Genomic DNA, 17,127 nt, shown 5'->3' on the forward strand with positions numbered 1-17,127 from the left:
AAGATCAAATCGAAGCCCACAAGCGTAGTTTCAGGTTCATGTCAAAACGAGCGGCTTAGCAACATCTGCCTAAAAACCCTAGTTAGCGTCGCGAGGGAGCGACAGAGTAGAAGCCTTACCTTTCTTTCTGTTCGTTTGTCTGACCTACCAACCTGTCTCCTCCAGTCAATGGCTACTCCTTTGGAGTGTCTTCTCTCCATTGCTGGCTCAGTCTCTACAAGCTCCACTTTAGTCCGGGTCCGGATCTTCCGTCATGAAATCCCTCAGTTTCTCCAGAATTTCGGTGAGCATTTATTTAACATCTTATCATTGGTTCCGTGTTTTGACCATTGAGTAATAGTTATTTGAAGCATGTTCATATCATTGAACTTGATTTCTTCTCATATTGTATATTGAGGAAAAGATCTTGATCCTGATCTAGTTGATGTGCCACAGCTCAAGCCATTTTCCAATTTATATTGCCCGTTTCTGATTTGATCTGAATTATTTACTCTGCAGATATGTCGTCTGATATTGCAACTGTTTTGGTTGACATAATATTCCAAACATTGGCTATATATGATGACCGTGCCTCACGGAAAGCTGTAGATGATTTGGTTGTAAAGGGCTTGGCAAATGTTACCTTTATGAAAGCTTTCGCCGCTCTACTTGTACAAGTTATGGAGAAGGAGTTGAAATCTTGTTTCAGTATCGTCTGTTACCGACTACTAGCGTGGTCATGTCTTCTTCTGGGGAAAAGTCAGTTTGCTACCGTTTCCAGGAATGGTTTTGTTAGGGTAGCATCAGCACAGCCTTCATTACTTGGGGTCGTTATGGAGAGCTCTTTCCGTATGCGGAGGGCTTGTAAGAGATTTATGTTCCATTTGTTCTCTCAGGTCTGCCTTTGACTGTCAGCCTTTTTCGCCAAATTGAATTAAATAATCAGTTGCATGAACTGTGTATATATGAAGAATTTTCGGTTTTTTTTTTTTTTTTTTTTTTTGTAGTCACAAGCTGTCTACAATGCATATATGGACGAACTTAAAAATTCTCGGATTCCATATAAGGATACCCCTGAGCTGTTAGGACTACTGATCGAGTTCACCTGTCCGTCTCCTGCTCTGTTTGAACAGTCGAAGGTAAGATAGTTACAATTTAATTTTCCATTTCGCTTTGTTTCTTAAACAAAACTTGATTTTCTAATGATTTTTTTCCCTTAACTCTTCTGTTTTTCATTGGTCTGCAGGCGATATTTGTTGATATCTATGTTAAAGATGTCCTGAATTCTAGAGAAAAGCTGAAACAAAACATATGTAAATGTTTTCAACCTCTACTTCTGCGCTTGTCACATGAGGAATTCCAAACTGTCATCCTTCCAGCAGCACTTAAAATGTTGAAACGCAACCCCGAAATTGTCCTGGAATCAGTTGGACTTCTATTAGCAAGTGTAAACATCGATTTAAGTAAGTATGCCCTGGAACTGCTACCAGTTATCTTACCACAAGCGCGGCATATGGATGAAGACAGGCGTCTTGGTGCCTTATCAATGGTTAGGTGCTTAAGTGAAAAATCAAGTAATCCTGATACTATAGAAGCAATGTTCGCGTCCGTTAAAGCTGTAATTGGAGGTTGGTCTTTAAGCCTTGTTATTCATTGAATTCCTCATAGATAGCGAATAGGCATGCTGACTATTATCCTAACTGATATTATATGATTAAATGCGGGATTCTGTCTTGAAGGTTCTGAAGGAAGACTTCAATCTCCACATCAAAGAATTGGGATGCTGACTGCAGTGCAAGAACTGGCAACTGCTCCTGAAGGAAAGTATATTGGTTCTTTGTCTAGGACAGTATGCAGCTTTCTCATAGCCTGCTACAAGGACGAAGGTAACTTTTGGATGATTCATATCCAAAACTTTTAAGTGAACAAAACTTTTCCGGATTTAGTTTAACTCTCTAACTTTATTGTCGCCTTCTAACTGATTACTTGTTATTATCTGTAGGAAATGAAGACGTAAAACTTTCAATTTTGTCTGCCTTAGATTCCTGGGTGTCTCGATCTTCTGATGCAGTCCAACCAAACTTTGTTTCTTTCATCGCCGCCGGTCTTAAGGAGAAAGAAGCTCTAAGGCGAGGGCATCTCCGCTGTCTACGGATCATATGCAGAAACCCTGATACAATATCCCAGGTCTCCTTGCAAGCATCCTTTCTGGCTTTTATAATCTCAACCCTCTCTTTGACTAAATACTCTATTTACTATATACTACAGATATCAGACTTGCTGTCCCCTTTAATTCAACTTGTAAAGACCGGTTTTACAAAGGCTGTACAACGTCTGGATGGAATGTATGCTCTGCTGATCGTTTCCAAGATTGCTGCTTGTGACATTAAAGCAGGTATAAATTAGGAGCTTACGTGTCACTTTACTCTTAATCAGTAGAATCTGAAGGTCCAGTGTCACTTTCTGCTTAATCGTTTTATTTTCCTCGTGTTATCTCCAGAGGATACGATGGTGAAGGAGAAGTTATGGACTTTGATATCCCAACATGAGCCCTCGCTTGTGCAAATTAACATGGTAATATTTTCTGTATAAATTTACTTCTGGTACTTATTCTGTGATCTGCTCTTGCCATGGCAAGGTACTCACTTTTACTTTACTTTTTTCTTCGTTTGTATGTAACAACTAAAAGGCCTCAAAACTATCAAGTGATGATTGTGTTTTATGTGTCGAGCTTCTTGAGGTGCTACTCGTGGAACATTCCTCCAGGTAAATGTGCTGCCTAATGCTGGAGATTCGTTGTTTGCCTGTTTGTATAAGTCGTAAACATATCTCCTGCTTAATTTTAGGGTCTTGGAAGCATTTTCAGTGAAACCACTGTCACAGGTAACCTAAGCGAGATCATGTTTGGTAACCTTCTCTTCTTGTTCTTGACTTAAGGTGTCATTTTCTATGCAGTTGCTTCTATTTCTACTCTGCCATTCAAGCTGGAATGTCCGTAGATCAGCTTACAATTGTGTTACCAAGATCTTTCACACAACTCCACAGCTTGCCACGACCCTTTTAGACGATTTCTCGGGTTTCCTTTCACTTACTCAGGAAAAAATCGTTTCTTCTAGAACCAGGTACAACTCATTTCACATTTTTAATGGTTGTGACCAAAAATCCAATATCGACTTATTCATTCTAGATACTAACTTGACACGTCTGTAGTGACAGAGATAATTCCGTGGATCATCAAGCTCCCCTCGTCCCTTCTGTAGAGGTGTTAGTGAAGGCTTTGATTGTTATTTCATCGGCTGCAGTTGCTGGACCTCCCAGCTCATGGATTGAGCGTGCCATATTTTGCTCACATCATCCAATCATAGTTGGTACTGGAAAAAGAGATGCTGTTTGGAAGGTAATTTTGACATTACTAATTTTGTTTTGTTAATACAATCATTTTTTTTTTATTTGCACTATTTAATAGTGATTTCACCTTTGGTTATACACAGAGATTGCAAAAGTGTCTCAAGACTTGTGGTCTTGATGTTGCTACTTTTTTGTCTACCAATGGACAAAGTGTTTGCAAGGTGATCTCACGACTGTCAGTGACTTCTACGTCACCAAGATTTGTGGTTTTCGTTTGTTGCTTATCATTATTAATCGACTATTGATTTTAATAAATGTTTCAGCGTCTGCTTGGACCAATGGGACTAATGAGTCCGAGAACTTCTGAGCAGCAAGCGGCAGTATATGCCTTGTCCACAATGATGTCTCTGGCCCCAGAGGACACATTTACAGTGTTTAAGATGGTATTGCATTTAATCAAATTTGTTTTCTAATGAACGAATTTCTAAAGTTTAGTTTGTTTGCTGATATTTTTTTATTTATCTGTCTAGCATATGCAAGAACTTCCAGATCGGCTCTCTCATGATATGCTTTCGATGACTGACATTAAGGTACGTCTTCTCATTTTTGCTGTATGTCTTTATATAGTACATTATGGAGTTAGCACTTCTTTCCTCTCTTCGTAGACACTTGCCGAGTTCTAAAGTCTAACTGTAACATTTCATACAGAGTGCGATGGGTACTACACTTTTCAGCTGCAACTTTTGAGTAGTTATTACTTATATTTTTATGCTTTTATTCAGATCTTCCAGACCCCTGAGGGAATGCTTTCAAGTGAGCAAGGTGTTTATGTTGCTGAAACGATTGGTGCCAAGCACACAAAGCCGGAGACGGTACTTACATTCGTTTACGCTATGTTATGTGTTTTATACTTCATACATCGTTCTACATTTAGCATATTGTATCTAGTAATATCTCCTTCTTGTTACTTGTTGTAGATTTCTAATCAGTCTCTGAAGAAAGGATTGGCTAGTAGGGATGCTGCAAATTCGGGTAGAAGGGACAATACGAAGTTGACAAAGAAAGCTGGTACACATATAGTTGAAACATTCTATTTAGTATTAGCCCCCCAGCATATATTCTTAAGTGAAATAATATTTGCAGACAAAGGAAAAACGCCAAAGGAAGAGGCACGTGAACTGATGCTCAAAGAGGAGGCCTCCATACGGGAAAAGGTTCACATGATACAAAAAAATCTTTCGCTGGTTCTTCATGCTCTTGGGGAGATGGGTCTTGCTAATCCTGTGTTTTGTCACAGTCAGTTACCGTCTTTGGTATGTAAAAGCTTCGGTGCTTAGTTCCATAAGAGTTGTAGTACATATCTTAGTGCCACAAAGCGAAGAAACAATTTTGGAAACAATTAAATTTCATTCCTCTGCTAATGCCGCTTCCATAATTTTAAGATTAAGCTCTTAAACTTTTCTTTCTCAGGCCAGGTTTTTGGATCCTTTGCTTCGATCCCATATTGTAGGTGATGCTGCCTTTGAGAACATGGTGAAGCTGGCAAGGTGTACAGTTCAGCCACTGTGTAATTGGGCTCTAGAAATTGCAACTGCTCTGCGTTTGATCGCCATTGATGAAGTTGATGCTTCATCTGATTTTCGACCATCAGTTGACAAGGCTGGGAAAACATATGAGGGTCTTTTTGAGAGGATTGTAAACGGGTTGTCCGTATCTTGTAAATCAAGCCCACTTCCTGTAGATACCTTCACGTTCATCTTCCCGGTTTGTTTCTTATCATCTCTGTTGACATTCTATATTAACTTGTATTTCTTGTCACTGAATGAGCTCGGCTTTTTGTCTTGTCAGATACTGGAGCGAATTTTACTGTCATCAAAGCGGACAACGCTTCACGATGATGTGCTTCGCATTCTGTACATGCATCTAGATCCAATGCTGCCACTTCCAAGACTCCGGATGATATCAGTTTAGTGACTTGAGCCCTATCTGTTTTTACACTATTATAGCTTTTATTGAATATTTAATTGTTCTCATATCTTTTCATGTTATTGTGACAAGTGATGTCTTGAATGTAGCCAGCTTTACTTTTTTTTGAAGTACTTAACATCTGATCAATATTTTCAGGTTCTATATCATGTGCTAGGTGTTGTTCCTGCGTATCAAGCATCAATTGGGCCTGCACTGAATGAATTATGTCTTGGATTGCAAGCAGATGATGTCGCAAATGTATTTATTTTCCTGTGTTATATAGTGTTATATTTCTGGTTCTGTAGAGTTATAACTTATATTTCATTTCATGTTTACAGGCGCTCTATGGAGTATATTCAAAAGATGTTCATGTCAGAATGGCCTGCTTAAACGCAGTAAAGTGCATTCCAGCTGTTTCCAAATACTCCCTTCCCCAAAATGTTGATATAGCCACAAACATATGGATAGCTGTACATGATCCTGAAAAGGTTAACCATTCATAATTTGATATAATATCTAGTTATGTTTGCTGTTGGTTATTACTAAGTTCGTTTTCTATTGTACGTATATCTATATGAATGTTTGTTTGTGTCTTAACAACTAAGCTGATGTTCTTGGCTGGAGCTAACAAAATTCTTACTCAGATGATTGTGTCGTTGCACCATCTGATACTCTGTGATCTTAATGCTTGCAGTCAGTGGCTGAAACAGCAGATGATATTTGGGCCCGTTATGGTTATGACTTGGGCACCGATTATTCAGGCATCTTTAAGGCACTTTCTCATATAAATCTAAATGTCCGATTAGCTGCAGCAGAAGCATTGGCTGCTGCACTGCATGAAAGTCCTACGTCAATCCAGGTTACAACATTTCTTGAATCATTACTTCATGTGACAATAAGAAAGGTTTTTAAAAATTAATTATTTTTGCAGCTATCACTTTCTACTTTATTTTCCCTGTACATTCGTGATGCGACTACGTCTGGTGAGGATGTCATCCATGCTGGTTGGATAGGCAGGCAAGGAATTGCCTTAGCACTGCAATCTGCTGCCGATGTCTTGACAACAAAGGACCTTCCTGCTGTTATGACCTTTTTGATATCCCGGGCTCTGGTATTTTCTTCTCACCCTGTCAGATAAATGCTTCTGAATTGAAATAACTCACTACTTACGTTGTTTTTGAAACTATAGCTAGCTTTTGACTTCTATTCAAAGCGTTATAAGAACTTTGTATTTTTTCCCCAAATGCAGGCTGATCCCAACCCCGATGTTCGTGGAAGGATGATCAATGCTGGTATTATGATTATAGATAAGCATGGCAAAGAAAACGTTTCATTGTTGTTCCCCATCTTCGAGAATTATTTAAATAAGAAGGTCTGTTCTACAAGCAACTTAAAGCTGGTACATCGTTTGTTTCATGATGATTACAAATAGCTTCTGAGCGTCATCTAATCTCTTATCATGCAGGCATCAGATGAAGAGGCGTATGATCTGGTTCGTGAGGGTGTTGTTATATTCACTGGAGCATTAGCAAAGCACTTAGCAAAAGTGATAACTCTACCGTTCGTGTAAATCTTGTCATAATGCACATGATTTTCTTCTCTATCTTATATGCTCACTAATGATTACAGGATGATCCTAAAGTCCTTACTGTCGTGGAAAAGCTGTTGGAGGTGTTAGATACACCTTCAGAATCTGTTCAGCGTGCAGTCTCAACATGCCTTTCTCCACTTGTGCAATCAAAGAAAGTATGTTTTTGCGATTACGTTGTTTCTTATTAGTTGGCTTGAAGAAATTTTATGGCCTGTCATCGTGTATCTCTCATTTTTTGTTAGGAGGATTCCCCTGCCCTTTTTTCGAGGCTCTTGGATAAGCTAATGAAGAGTGATAAATATGGTGAGCGAAGAGGAGCGGCTTTTGGTCTTGCGGGAGTTGTTATGGGCTTTGGAATTTCTAGCTTGAAGCAATATGGTCTTGTAGTCACTTTGCAAGAAGCTCTTATCGACAGGTGCTTCTGTCTGCATCCTATTTGCATCCTTTTTTATTTCATATTTACAGATGGTATTTTAAATTTATTGTTTATGTGCTTCTTTTGTCGTTCATTTTGGCTGTGAATCTATTCACGTTTTTCTTATTTTGCTTTGGTCTTTTAGCTGTCAGAGTCAAAAGTCCCTTCTCATGAATTAGCTCCACTGGTTATTATCAGTAGGAATACATCATAGGAAATTTGCATGAACCATTGTAGTGGGTTATTTAACTGTGCTTTTTTGTTTTTGTTTTTTTTTAATGCTGTATTTTTGTTCCATATGTAGTTATCATATATTTTGTATAATATCTAGTAACTGCTGCATTTTTTGGTTATCTTATGTAATACATCACATAGATAATCAGATTATATATACACGAAAAGCATCCCTTGTAGGTCAATATTCCACCGTAGTGGCGTATTTAACTGCTGTCGTTTTTCTTGTAGTGCTATATTTTTTTTTATTATTATATGTAGGGATAATATGCAAACCTTTCTTCACATCCGCTAAGCCCTTTGTGTTTTGGCTGCAGAAATCTTGCAAAACGGCGTGAAGGAGCACTGCTTGCATTTGAATGTCTCTGCGAGAAGCTTGGAAAATTATTTGAACCGTAAGTAAAATCTCTAGTGATCAACATGTTAAAAGCTAATGTTGCAACTTGCTAATAATCTCATATTTGATTCTTTTGATTAAGGTATGTGATCAAGATGTTACCCTTGCTTCTGGTGTCGTTCTCTGACCAAGTTGGGGCTGTTCGTGAAGCAGCAGAATGCGCAGCTCGAGCTATGATGTCTCATCTATCCGCATATGGTGTGAAACTTGTCCTTCCTTCTCTACTCAAGGTGATAGTTTATAGTATTCTAAAGATCTTTAAGTTTAGTGTTATATAACTAAGGTTTTGTTTTTTGACATGTGCTCTGCTTATGATCATCGTTTTTATTGTATAAAGTATGTGATAGTGCTATTTTCTTTTTCGTTTTTATGCTTTTGGTGGAATTAAATAGATGGAAAATTTACTGATGCTTGTATGATTGCATTTTGATTATCACTCACTTTTCTTATAGTTCTATTCTGTTTTAGTGTTGCACCTTAGTAATAAGGTTTGGTTAGTAAAGCTGCTATTACTCGTTGCATTTATTCTTTGGTCTTGCATGAAGTGTACGTTTCTGCTTATTTCGTTGTTTTTGATAGGGTCTTGAAGATAAAGCATGGAGAACAAAGCAAAGCAGTGTACAGCTCCTCGGAGCTATGGCATTTTGTAATCCTCAGCAACTGTCTCAATGCCTTCCTAGGGTTGTGCCAAAACTTACAGAGGTGTGTAATGCATGTAGTTTTCAGTTGCTTCTTAATTGATACCCTTACTTTTGGTTTCCTCTGACCAATTTGGGGCTTTTCGTTATGCATTTAGATTTCATCCTGGGAGAGAATTTTGTTCCGTAGGTTATTTGATATTATCTGATTCCATGACATAAAATTGTACAGGTTTTGACGGATACACATCCAAAAGTTCAGTCAGCTGGGCAGCTGGCACTTCAGCAGGTTGGACTGATATAACAGAACATATTCCATATTTCGTAGACTTTACTGACTGGAGTCTTGTCAACAATTATTCTTAGGTTGGAAGCGTCATAAAGAACCCAGAGATATCCTCTCTTGTCCCCACTCTTCTATTGGCCTTAACAGATCCGAATGAGTACACACGACATTCTCTCGACATCCTTCTTCAAGTAAGGATTCTATATTTCTCTTGTGATTGTATTTCTCTTCTTTTGCTTTTTTCTTCTCACTCTCTCTTCTCTTGTTCCAGACAACATTCGTAAATTCTGTTGATGCCCCTTCACTTGCACTATTGGTACCAATAGTCCATAGAGGATTAAGAGAAAGGAGTTCTGAAACGAAAAAGAAAGCTTCCCAAATTGTTGGTAATATGTGTTCTTTGGTGACAGAGCCAAAGGATATGATTCCTTACATAGGATTGCTGCTTCCCGAGGTTAAAAAGGTAATTTTCCGTTCTTACCAAAATAATGAGTTCTCTCTTACATACGTTTTTATATTCGTTTGAACACTGGAGTTGTCAGGTTCTTGTGGATCCAATTCCCGAGGTACGTTCTGTGGCAGCAAGGGCTGTAGGGTCACTTATCAGAGGAATGGGAGAGGACAATTTCCCAGATCTTGTTCCATGGCTATTCGAGACTCTAAAATCTGATACAAGCAATGTTGAAAGATCTGGAGCTGCTCAGGGTTTAAGTGAGGTATGTAGAGTAAGATGTGTTTTTGGTTGCTTTGTTTCCTTACGTCAAAACACCTAGTTTGATGTCGTGTAAATTCACTACATTATCTGTTAGCTTTAGCACTTTTCCAGTACATGAGAATTAGAATTTTATTATTCAATTTTATGGAGACGTCTCTGTATATATTTATGCTTGTCTTCGATCAATATGGTACCGACGTATAATGTCGTTATTAAGTACATCCGAAACTGATATGGTGTATAGCATATTTGGAAATAGATCAGGTTGCAAAATCGGTGATCTCAGCTTCTGCTAACAATTGTTTCTGACTAATTATAGCTGCATATGTTATCATTCATTTTCTTTATGTTTCTCTTCAGGTTTTAGCAGCTCTTGGGACAGAGTACTTTGAAAATGTACTTCCTGATCTCATTCGTCATTGTTCTCATCAAAAAGCATCAGTCCGGGATGGTTACCTTACGCTTTTCAAGGTGAACTCTGTCACAGATATTCCTCAAACTTCACTCTCGTAGGATTTTTCTAAAAGCTTTCGCTTGTTAATTGCAGTTCTTACCAAGGTCCTTGGGTGCTCAATTCCAAAACTACTTGCAGCTTGTGTTACCAGCCATTCTGGATGGTGAACCTATCACTTTTAGCAGACTTTTAACTTCTAGACTAGGGTTTGACTTATGAAAACTGATGGTGCCCTAATACTTTAGGTCTTGCCGATGAGAATGAATCTGTTCGTGATGCAGCCCTGGGGGCTGGCCATGTACTGGTGGAGCACCATGCAATAACGTACGAATTTTCACCATCTGTTTCTTTTTTATCTCTTGGTTGCATGGTTAACTAGATTATGTAATGTTGACTTACCATGATCCTTGATTGATTATATTTTCTACTCATTTGATTAGTTCTGTTAATTTTGTTACTCTATTTTTCCTCTTGGATCAGTTGGAAATTATAAACTGGAGTAGCCCATGAAAGATTCAGTTGATAAATTCTATTTTAATTGATTGTTGGTATATAGAGAAGCTTTTTTTATTATTCAACATCTCGAGTCTGAATTTGCATCATTTGTTATACAGGTCTCTGCCTCTTCTTCTTCCAGCTGTAGAGGATGGTATTTTTAATGACAATTGGCGAATCCGTCAAAGTTCCGTTGAACTGCTTGGGGATCTATTGTTCAAGGTTCATATATTTTCTCTTGTGTTTTTCTTGTTGTTTAATACCATCCACAACCTGTAGCCCAGTACTTACTTGGTAACCGTTGTTATCCTCATAGCCTGTTATAGATGTTGCAGTGCCTTGTTTTCTGTGTGTAATGTACAAGTTCAAAGAGAGTGAAATAATTTACAATTATCTTCAGCAGTACTGATATTTGGAGCTTTGATGCTAGGTTGCTGGTACTTCGGGTAAAGCTCTACTGGAGGGTGGAAGTGATGATGAAGGTGCAAGTACTGAAGCGCAGGGTCGAGCAATTATTGATATTTTAGGAATGGACAAGCGCAATGAAGTTCTTGCTGCCTTATATATGGTCCGGACTGATGTTAGTTTGTCTGTTCGTCAGGTAATGTTATTACTTGTTCATCTACGTGTTTTTTTAAATGTATGTACTTCACTTGTGAGATGAAAACTAAAATGTCTGCTTTTTCCAGGCGGCACTACATGTATGGAAAACCATCGTCGCAAATACACCAAAAACATTGAAGGAAATAATGCCAATCTTGATGAGTACATTAATATCGTCTTTAGCATCACCATCCTCTGAGAGGCGGCAGGTTTGGATCCTACTTTTTTTTCTCTCTCTTTCCCTGTATTTTTAAACTGTGGTTGTCTAAGTCTATTATACTGTGTAGGTAGCAGGAAGATCACTTGGAGAGCTTGTCAGGAAGCTTGGTGAAAGGGTGCTTCCTCTTATCATTCCAATCTTAGCCAAAGGGCTGAAAGATCCGGATGTTGACAAACGACAAGTAAGCTTAATGCCGAACCAATAAACTTTTTGTTCTTTTTTTTCTCAATGAACTATTTTAGATATTATAGTTATGATCTTGCTAACCATGAAGTGATTTTGTCCGTTTTATTTTTATCATAGTAGAGCTGACATCGTTGCTATGTCTAGTCACTGACATTTATTTGTTTAATCTCTTAAATTAGGTACTACTGGTTTATTTATGTTCAATGAATTTGAGACCTGATTCATGATTTTATGTCCATGTGATGTTTAAATGTTTTAAGATTGACTAACTGATGCTAAGCATTTGCAGACATATCAGGCACATGTCATTCATCTCTTAACACGTTGGCTTGATATTGTAATACATGATTGACAGGGAGTATGCATTGGCCTGAATGAAGTGATGGCAAGTGCTGGGAGAAGTCAGTTGCTGAGTTTCATGGATCAGCTCATCCCCACGATTCGGACAGCACTTTGTGATAGGTTTGTTTTATTCTTCCTAAAGCACACCTAGAAAGAGTGGTTTGATGAATTGAATGAATGCATCAGCTTCTGATTCAGTATGTTTCTTTATTCTATTGAAAGATTTAACATTCTGAATATCTATAACTTTCGTCTGCAGTTCTCTTGAGGTTCGTGAATCTGCTGGACTAGCATTCAGCACTCTGTACAAGGTACCTGTACTGAATTATGTTGCTTATAAGATTGTTCTTCCATTTATATTATATTTATTTTTTGTCTACTTTGAAATGTAGAGCGCTGGATTGCAAGCAATGGATGAGATTATCCCAACTCTTCTGGAAGCATTAGAAGATGATGAAATGTCTAATACTGCCCTGGACGGGCTTAAACAAATAATAAGGTTTTCTTTTACTTGCTCCTCGGGCTCTTGTTCCCGTTTCCCGTTCAAAGTTTTCTGGTTTGCTGAATTGACTTTTGGAATATCAGTGTTAGGACAGCTGCTGTTCTTCCACATATCTTGCCCAAGCTTGTTCATCTACCTCTCTCGTATGTGTTCCTTTTTGTCTACTTCTGTAAATATTCATCATCAAGCATAATGAGTTACTCTTTTGCTGTCTCAAACATTAAAAAATGCTATGTCTAGTGCCTTAAATGCACATGCTATTGGAGCCTTAGCCGAAGTTGCGGGTGCTGGTTTTAACACTCATCTCGGGACCATACTTCCTGCTTTGCTCTCTGCAATGGGAGATGAAAATAAGGTAAAGAATAAGATTGTCACCACTCAAATTTGTATGAGTGCAATTCTTATCTTTTTATTTGAGCTTATGGTCATATTTCTTGTCGCAGGAAGTACAAGAATTGGCACAAGAGGCAGCACAGAGGGTGGTTCTTGTGATCGACGAAGAAGGAGTGGAAACTCTATTATCAGAACTTCTCAAAGGAGTGTCTGATAGTCAGGTTTGTTTGTTAGCTCTTTTAATTAAGTATATTACTTTGGCATGCAAGTAATTAAGGTGTTAAAATTGTTTGTTTTCAGGCATCAATAAGAAGAAGTTCCTCCTATCTGATTGGTTACTTCTTCAAGAGTAGCAAGCTTTACTTGGTTGATGAAGCTCCAAACATGATATCTACCTTGATTGTTATGCTCAGTGATTCTGATTCAACAACTGTTGCGGTAGGCTAGTTTTCCATAAACGGAAAGAGTTAAAGTGAGCATGTCTTGTCTAACTTGCTCTCCTTTAAACAGGTTTCCTGGGAAGCCTTGGCTAGGGTTATTGGTTCAGTTCCAAAGGAAGTACTTCCTTCATATATAAAACTTGTACGTGATGCTGTATCTACAGCTAGGGACAAAGAGCGCAGAAAGCGGAAGGTCAGCTTTGTGCTATATTTCAAAGAATGTCACTATAACAGAGATTATTAATAAGCGATTATATTACATATGAGTGATGTTTTCTGTGTTACTTGAATTGCAGGGAGGATATGTTGTTATTTCGGGTTTATGCCTTCCTAAATCCCTTAAGCCATTACTTCCAGTATTTTTACAGGTATTCTGTAAATAAGCTTTTCTAGTGCCTAGGCAACTTAAATCAGATCTTTATATTGTGTATAAGCATTGGTTTTTGGGTGGCTTGAGCTTATCTCGCATTTGGAATTTTTCTTACCGAAGTCGAGATAATACTCTTAGTATAATCCTTTTGCTATGACTTCCAGGGTCTAATTAGTGGATCAGCCGAGTTAAGAGAGCAAGCTGCACTTGGTCTTGGTGAACTTATTGAAGTTACTAGCGAGGAAGCATTGAAGGAGTTCGTCATACCGATAACAGGGTATGCAGTGTGTGAATCTTAATTCCTTTGTTTCGCTACTTCTTCTGCTACAAATCGAAAAGCAGTATTTCTTACTTTGCTTTGGTATTAAAGCTTTTATTTGGATTAATTATGTTCAAAGTTTCACTGAAAAAATACCATTAAAATGTTACAAGGTATGGAACTGTCTGTTGAACTAAGATTTACATCTGTTGAACTAAGATTTACATTTATTGTTATTTCAGGCCTCTTATTCGGATCATAGGAGATCGGTTTCCATGGCAGGTCAAGAGCGCTATCTTGGCTACATTAATCATTCTAATACAAAGGGGTGGGATGGCGCTTAAGCCGTTCCTCCCTCAACTTCAAACAACATTTGTCAAGTGTCTACAAGACTCTACAAGGTTAGTCTATCTCAACTTGAGTGAAAGTTTAAGTTTATAAATATGTAGTGAGAGGAAACAGCTATCTCGGTAACAGTTCAGATTTAGTCCGGTCTGTGGAATGTGTTCTCTAGAAAATGGAGTTGTATTGTTCATTTCTCATCATCGTATTCTCGTCTACTTTCACACTGCAGGACCATCCGTTCTAGTGCTGCGCTTGCCTTGGGGAAGCTTAGTGCATTAAGCACGAGGATTGACCCATTAGTTGGTGACTTGACGACTAGTTTCGTGGTAATTTTTGCATCTCTTAGCAACAGATGCATAATTTCAGTAATTTATAGATCTAGTTGGTAGTTTCTGAAATCTGTTATGTGTATCAGGCTGCAGATTCTGGGGTTCGTGAGGCCATTCTATCTGCTATGAGAGGTGTAATAAAACATGCTGGGAAGAGCATTGGGCCTGCTGTTAGAATACGCATTTTTGATCTCATTAAGGAACTAATGCACAATGATGATGACCAAGTTCGAATTTTTGCCACAAGCATGCTGGGTGTCTTATCACAGGTAGGGGGTTCATACATGCCAACGGAACTTTTTGTTTTTAGTTATGTGATAATTGTACTATGCTTTGATGAAGCCCAAGCTTCTTACTATTGTATTTTTGCTGTAGTTATGTGATAATTGTACTTTTGATGAAGCCTAAGCTTCTTACTGTTGTATTTTTGCAGTACCTAGAAGCTGCACAAGTCAGTGTTCTGCTTCAGGAAATCATTTCTTTATCTACTTCACCAAAATGGAGCTCTAGGCATGGCTCAGTTCTCTGTATTGCATCCTTGCTGAAGCACAACCCTTCGACCATTATGACATCTTCACTCTTTTCCGCAGTGTTAAATTCTCTTAAGATCTCTTTGAAAGACGAGAAGGTACCCTTTGCGAGACATGAGTTTTCCCTGGTTATCTGTATAACTTTTTCTGACATCTTCTTTTAAATAGTTTCCATTACGTGAAACCTCGACAAAGGCCTTGGGAAGGCTTTTGCTACACCAACTTGCAATGGAGCCTTCCAGCACTGGAAGAGTGGTTATCGATATCCTTTCATCGATAGTCTCAGCTTTGCATGATGATTCGAGCGAGGTCCGAAGAAGAGCTCTCTCTTCACTTAAAGCTTTTGCAAAAGTAAGTAATAAGATTCTAGTAGTCGTTTTGAGTTGATTCCTTTGTTAGTGATACGTAAGGCGGTAACGTAAGACGTGTCTTTTTTTTTACAGAATAACCCGGCAGCAACTATTGCCAATGTCAGTGTTATAGGCCCTCCGCTTGCTGAATGTTTGAAGGATGGAAGCACACCAGTGAGACTTGCTGCCGAAAGATGTGCTATGCACGTGTTCCAGTTAACAAAGGGTATTGAATCTGGATAACATATCTCTGGACACTTCTCAGTTTTGAGTTCCAACCATTTATGCCGACACAGTTTGAGTGCATATGCATGTTTCTGTTACTAATTTACTTTTGTTGACCTCTCCAGGCGCAGAAAATGTTCAAGCAGCTCAAAAATATATCACAGGATTGGATGCCCGACGGTTATCCAAGTTGCCTGAACAAAGGTACTTCTGCCATAAACGATTCAGGATATGGCTTATCCTTCAGTCCTTCATAGAATGATGAAATCTATAAACGTAGATTTTTTTTTAAAACCATAATTAATGCTTGCATGCCTTTGATGCCTGGACCTTTCTTGTTGTGGATAAAGTTCGGATGGACTCACATATATTACATTTACAGCGATGACAGCGACGATAGTGAAGATGATGATGGGCGTGGGTAGGAGGAAACTTCTGTTCTCTCCACTTCGTAGAAGAGGTTCATTGGTTTTCCCTATACGCATTTCTGCAAAAGCATTATCCCGTGAGTTGCGGATGATACTTGATCTAGTAACAGTTACACCGATGAGATAGATTATCCCTTGTTTTGGTTTATCAAATATTTGTTTTTTGCTTGGAAATTATGTACTGGTTTTGTAACGTCGGAAATGGTCAAATCTTTCTCTTCATGATTTTGTTTTACATTCAAACTCTACTAATGTCGGAAATGGTCAAACATTTTTTCTGTCTTTCATAAAACCTGTCCTGGTCTTCTTAACGAGGGTTTTTAGGATAAAAAAGGTAAAAACTGGTTCTTATATTTTACTAAGAACTCCACTCTAAGAACTTCTCATTAATCAAGCTTTTAGCATACTATTTTTATGAAAATACATTATTTTAATGTTTTTGTGAGAGAATCTCCTAAACTTTACTTGTAAAGTGATCTGTATATGTGTAATTATCACCACATTGAATTTCTACAAAAAAGATAGACGTGTTTTTGAAAACATATGAGATACTAATCTTATTAATTACAACATGTACAATTTTTTTTTAAATTATTTTCTTTTTGTAAATTTTTTAGAATATGATAACGACTTTTGATTCATGTATCATATTAATGTAAACTTTCTATGTAAATATTTATTTTCAAAAAAAATATTAAATATATTAATAACTAATAACTCATATATCACTATTAAATTAATATATATATATATAATTAATAAAACAAGATAAATATACTTACGAATTTATATTTTTACATTAACTTATGTATCATATTCTGTATAAATATATACATTTTACCATATATTAGAATATATATTATGATAGTCAAATGATTAAAAAATTATTTATCAGTTCATTAGGTTTATTAAAAACTGAATTTTCTCAATTTAACATATTTTAACAAGAACGAACAAAAATCCAAAATTTATTAAATTTATATATATATATATATATATATATATATATATATTTTTTTTTTTTTTTTTTTTTAACTAGGTGATAAGAGATATAGTGAAATTTGTTTTTTTCATAAAATACAGTTTTAACTTTATTAAAATTTAAATAAAATTAAATTAAAACAGTTAAACCAAAACAAAATAAA

General features: G+C 37.3%; 1 protein-coding gene across 2 annotated transcripts; it reads left to right on the forward strand.

The window, feature by feature from the left end:
- Positions 1 to 46: 46 nt before the first annotated feature.
- On the forward strand, positions 47 to 16,264 carry LOC106388188 (protein ILITYHIA). Of its 2 annotated transcripts, none has more exons than XM_048748124.1 (60): positions 47 to 283; positions 499 to 875; positions 987 to 1,118; positions 1,226 to 1,607; positions 1,719 to 1,865; positions 1,982 to 2,166; positions 2,248 to 2,374; positions 2,480 to 2,553; positions 2,669 to 2,745; positions 2,826 to 2,862; positions 2,935 to 3,101; positions 3,190 to 3,376; positions 3,471 to 3,548; positions 3,651 to 3,770; positions 3,858 to 3,917; positions 4,110 to 4,199; positions 4,305 to 4,395; positions 4,471 to 4,640; positions 4,798 to 5,091; positions 5,176 to 5,292; positions 5,452 to 5,553; positions 5,634 to 5,783; positions 5,990 to 6,154; positions 6,227 to 6,406; positions 6,545 to 6,694; positions 6,761 to 6,841; positions 6,925 to 7,041; positions 7,129 to 7,301; positions 7,853 to 7,930; positions 8,015 to 8,162; positions 8,512 to 8,634; positions 8,803 to 8,859; positions 8,937 to 9,047; positions 9,128 to 9,319; positions 9,399 to 9,572; positions 9,932 to 10,042; positions 10,119 to 10,188; positions 10,271 to 10,349; positions 10,640 to 10,742; positions 10,951 to 11,121; positions 11,210 to 11,332; positions 11,411 to 11,524; positions 11,885 to 11,991; positions 12,131 to 12,182; positions 12,264 to 12,370; positions 12,457 to 12,516; positions 12,614 to 12,728; positions 12,817 to 12,927; positions 13,007 to 13,144; positions 13,217 to 13,339; positions 13,443 to 13,514; positions 13,681 to 13,793; positions 14,018 to 14,176; positions 14,350 to 14,446; positions 14,536 to 14,718; positions 14,883 to 15,077; positions 15,148 to 15,330; positions 15,423 to 15,555; positions 15,680 to 15,758; positions 15,937 to 16,264. In XM_048748124.1, the coding sequence occupies exons 1-60, from the start codon at positions 169 to 171 to the stop codon at positions 15,977 to 15,979; spliced, it is 7,869 nt and encodes a 2,622-aa protein (XP_048604081.1). In that variant the 5' UTR covers positions 47 to 168; the 3' UTR covers positions 15,980 to 16,264. The 2 variants fall into 2 exon arrangements, with proteins under 2 accessions (XP_048604081.1, XP_048604082.1); XM_048748125.1 differs by having other exon boundaries at positions 6,545 to 6,667.
- Positions 16,265 to 17,127: the final 863 nt, after the last annotated feature.

This window comes from Brassica napus, chromosome C2 (genome assembly GCF_020379485.1).
Source record: "Brassica napus cultivar Da-Ae chromosome C2, Da-Ae, whole genome shotgun sequence".
NCBI classification, from domain to species: domain Eukaryota; kingdom Viridiplantae; phylum Streptophyta; class Magnoliopsida; order Brassicales; family Brassicaceae; genus Brassica; species Brassica napus.

Excerpts from the sequence above, each read along its gene's own strand:
- LOC106388188 (XM_048748124.1), top strand. The coding sequence starts at position 169 with ATGGCTACTCCTTTGGAGTGTCTTCTCTCCATTGCTGGCTCAGTCTCT. Across the intron at positions 3,918-4,109 it reads TTTCGATGACTGACATTAAG|ATCTTCCAGACCCCTGAGGG; the intron begins GTACGTCTTCTC and ends GCTTTTATTCAG. Across the intron at positions 14,447-14,535 it reads ACTTGACGACTAGTTTCGTG|GCTGCAGATTCTGGGGTTCG; the intron begins GTAATTTTTGCA and ends TATGTGTATCAG.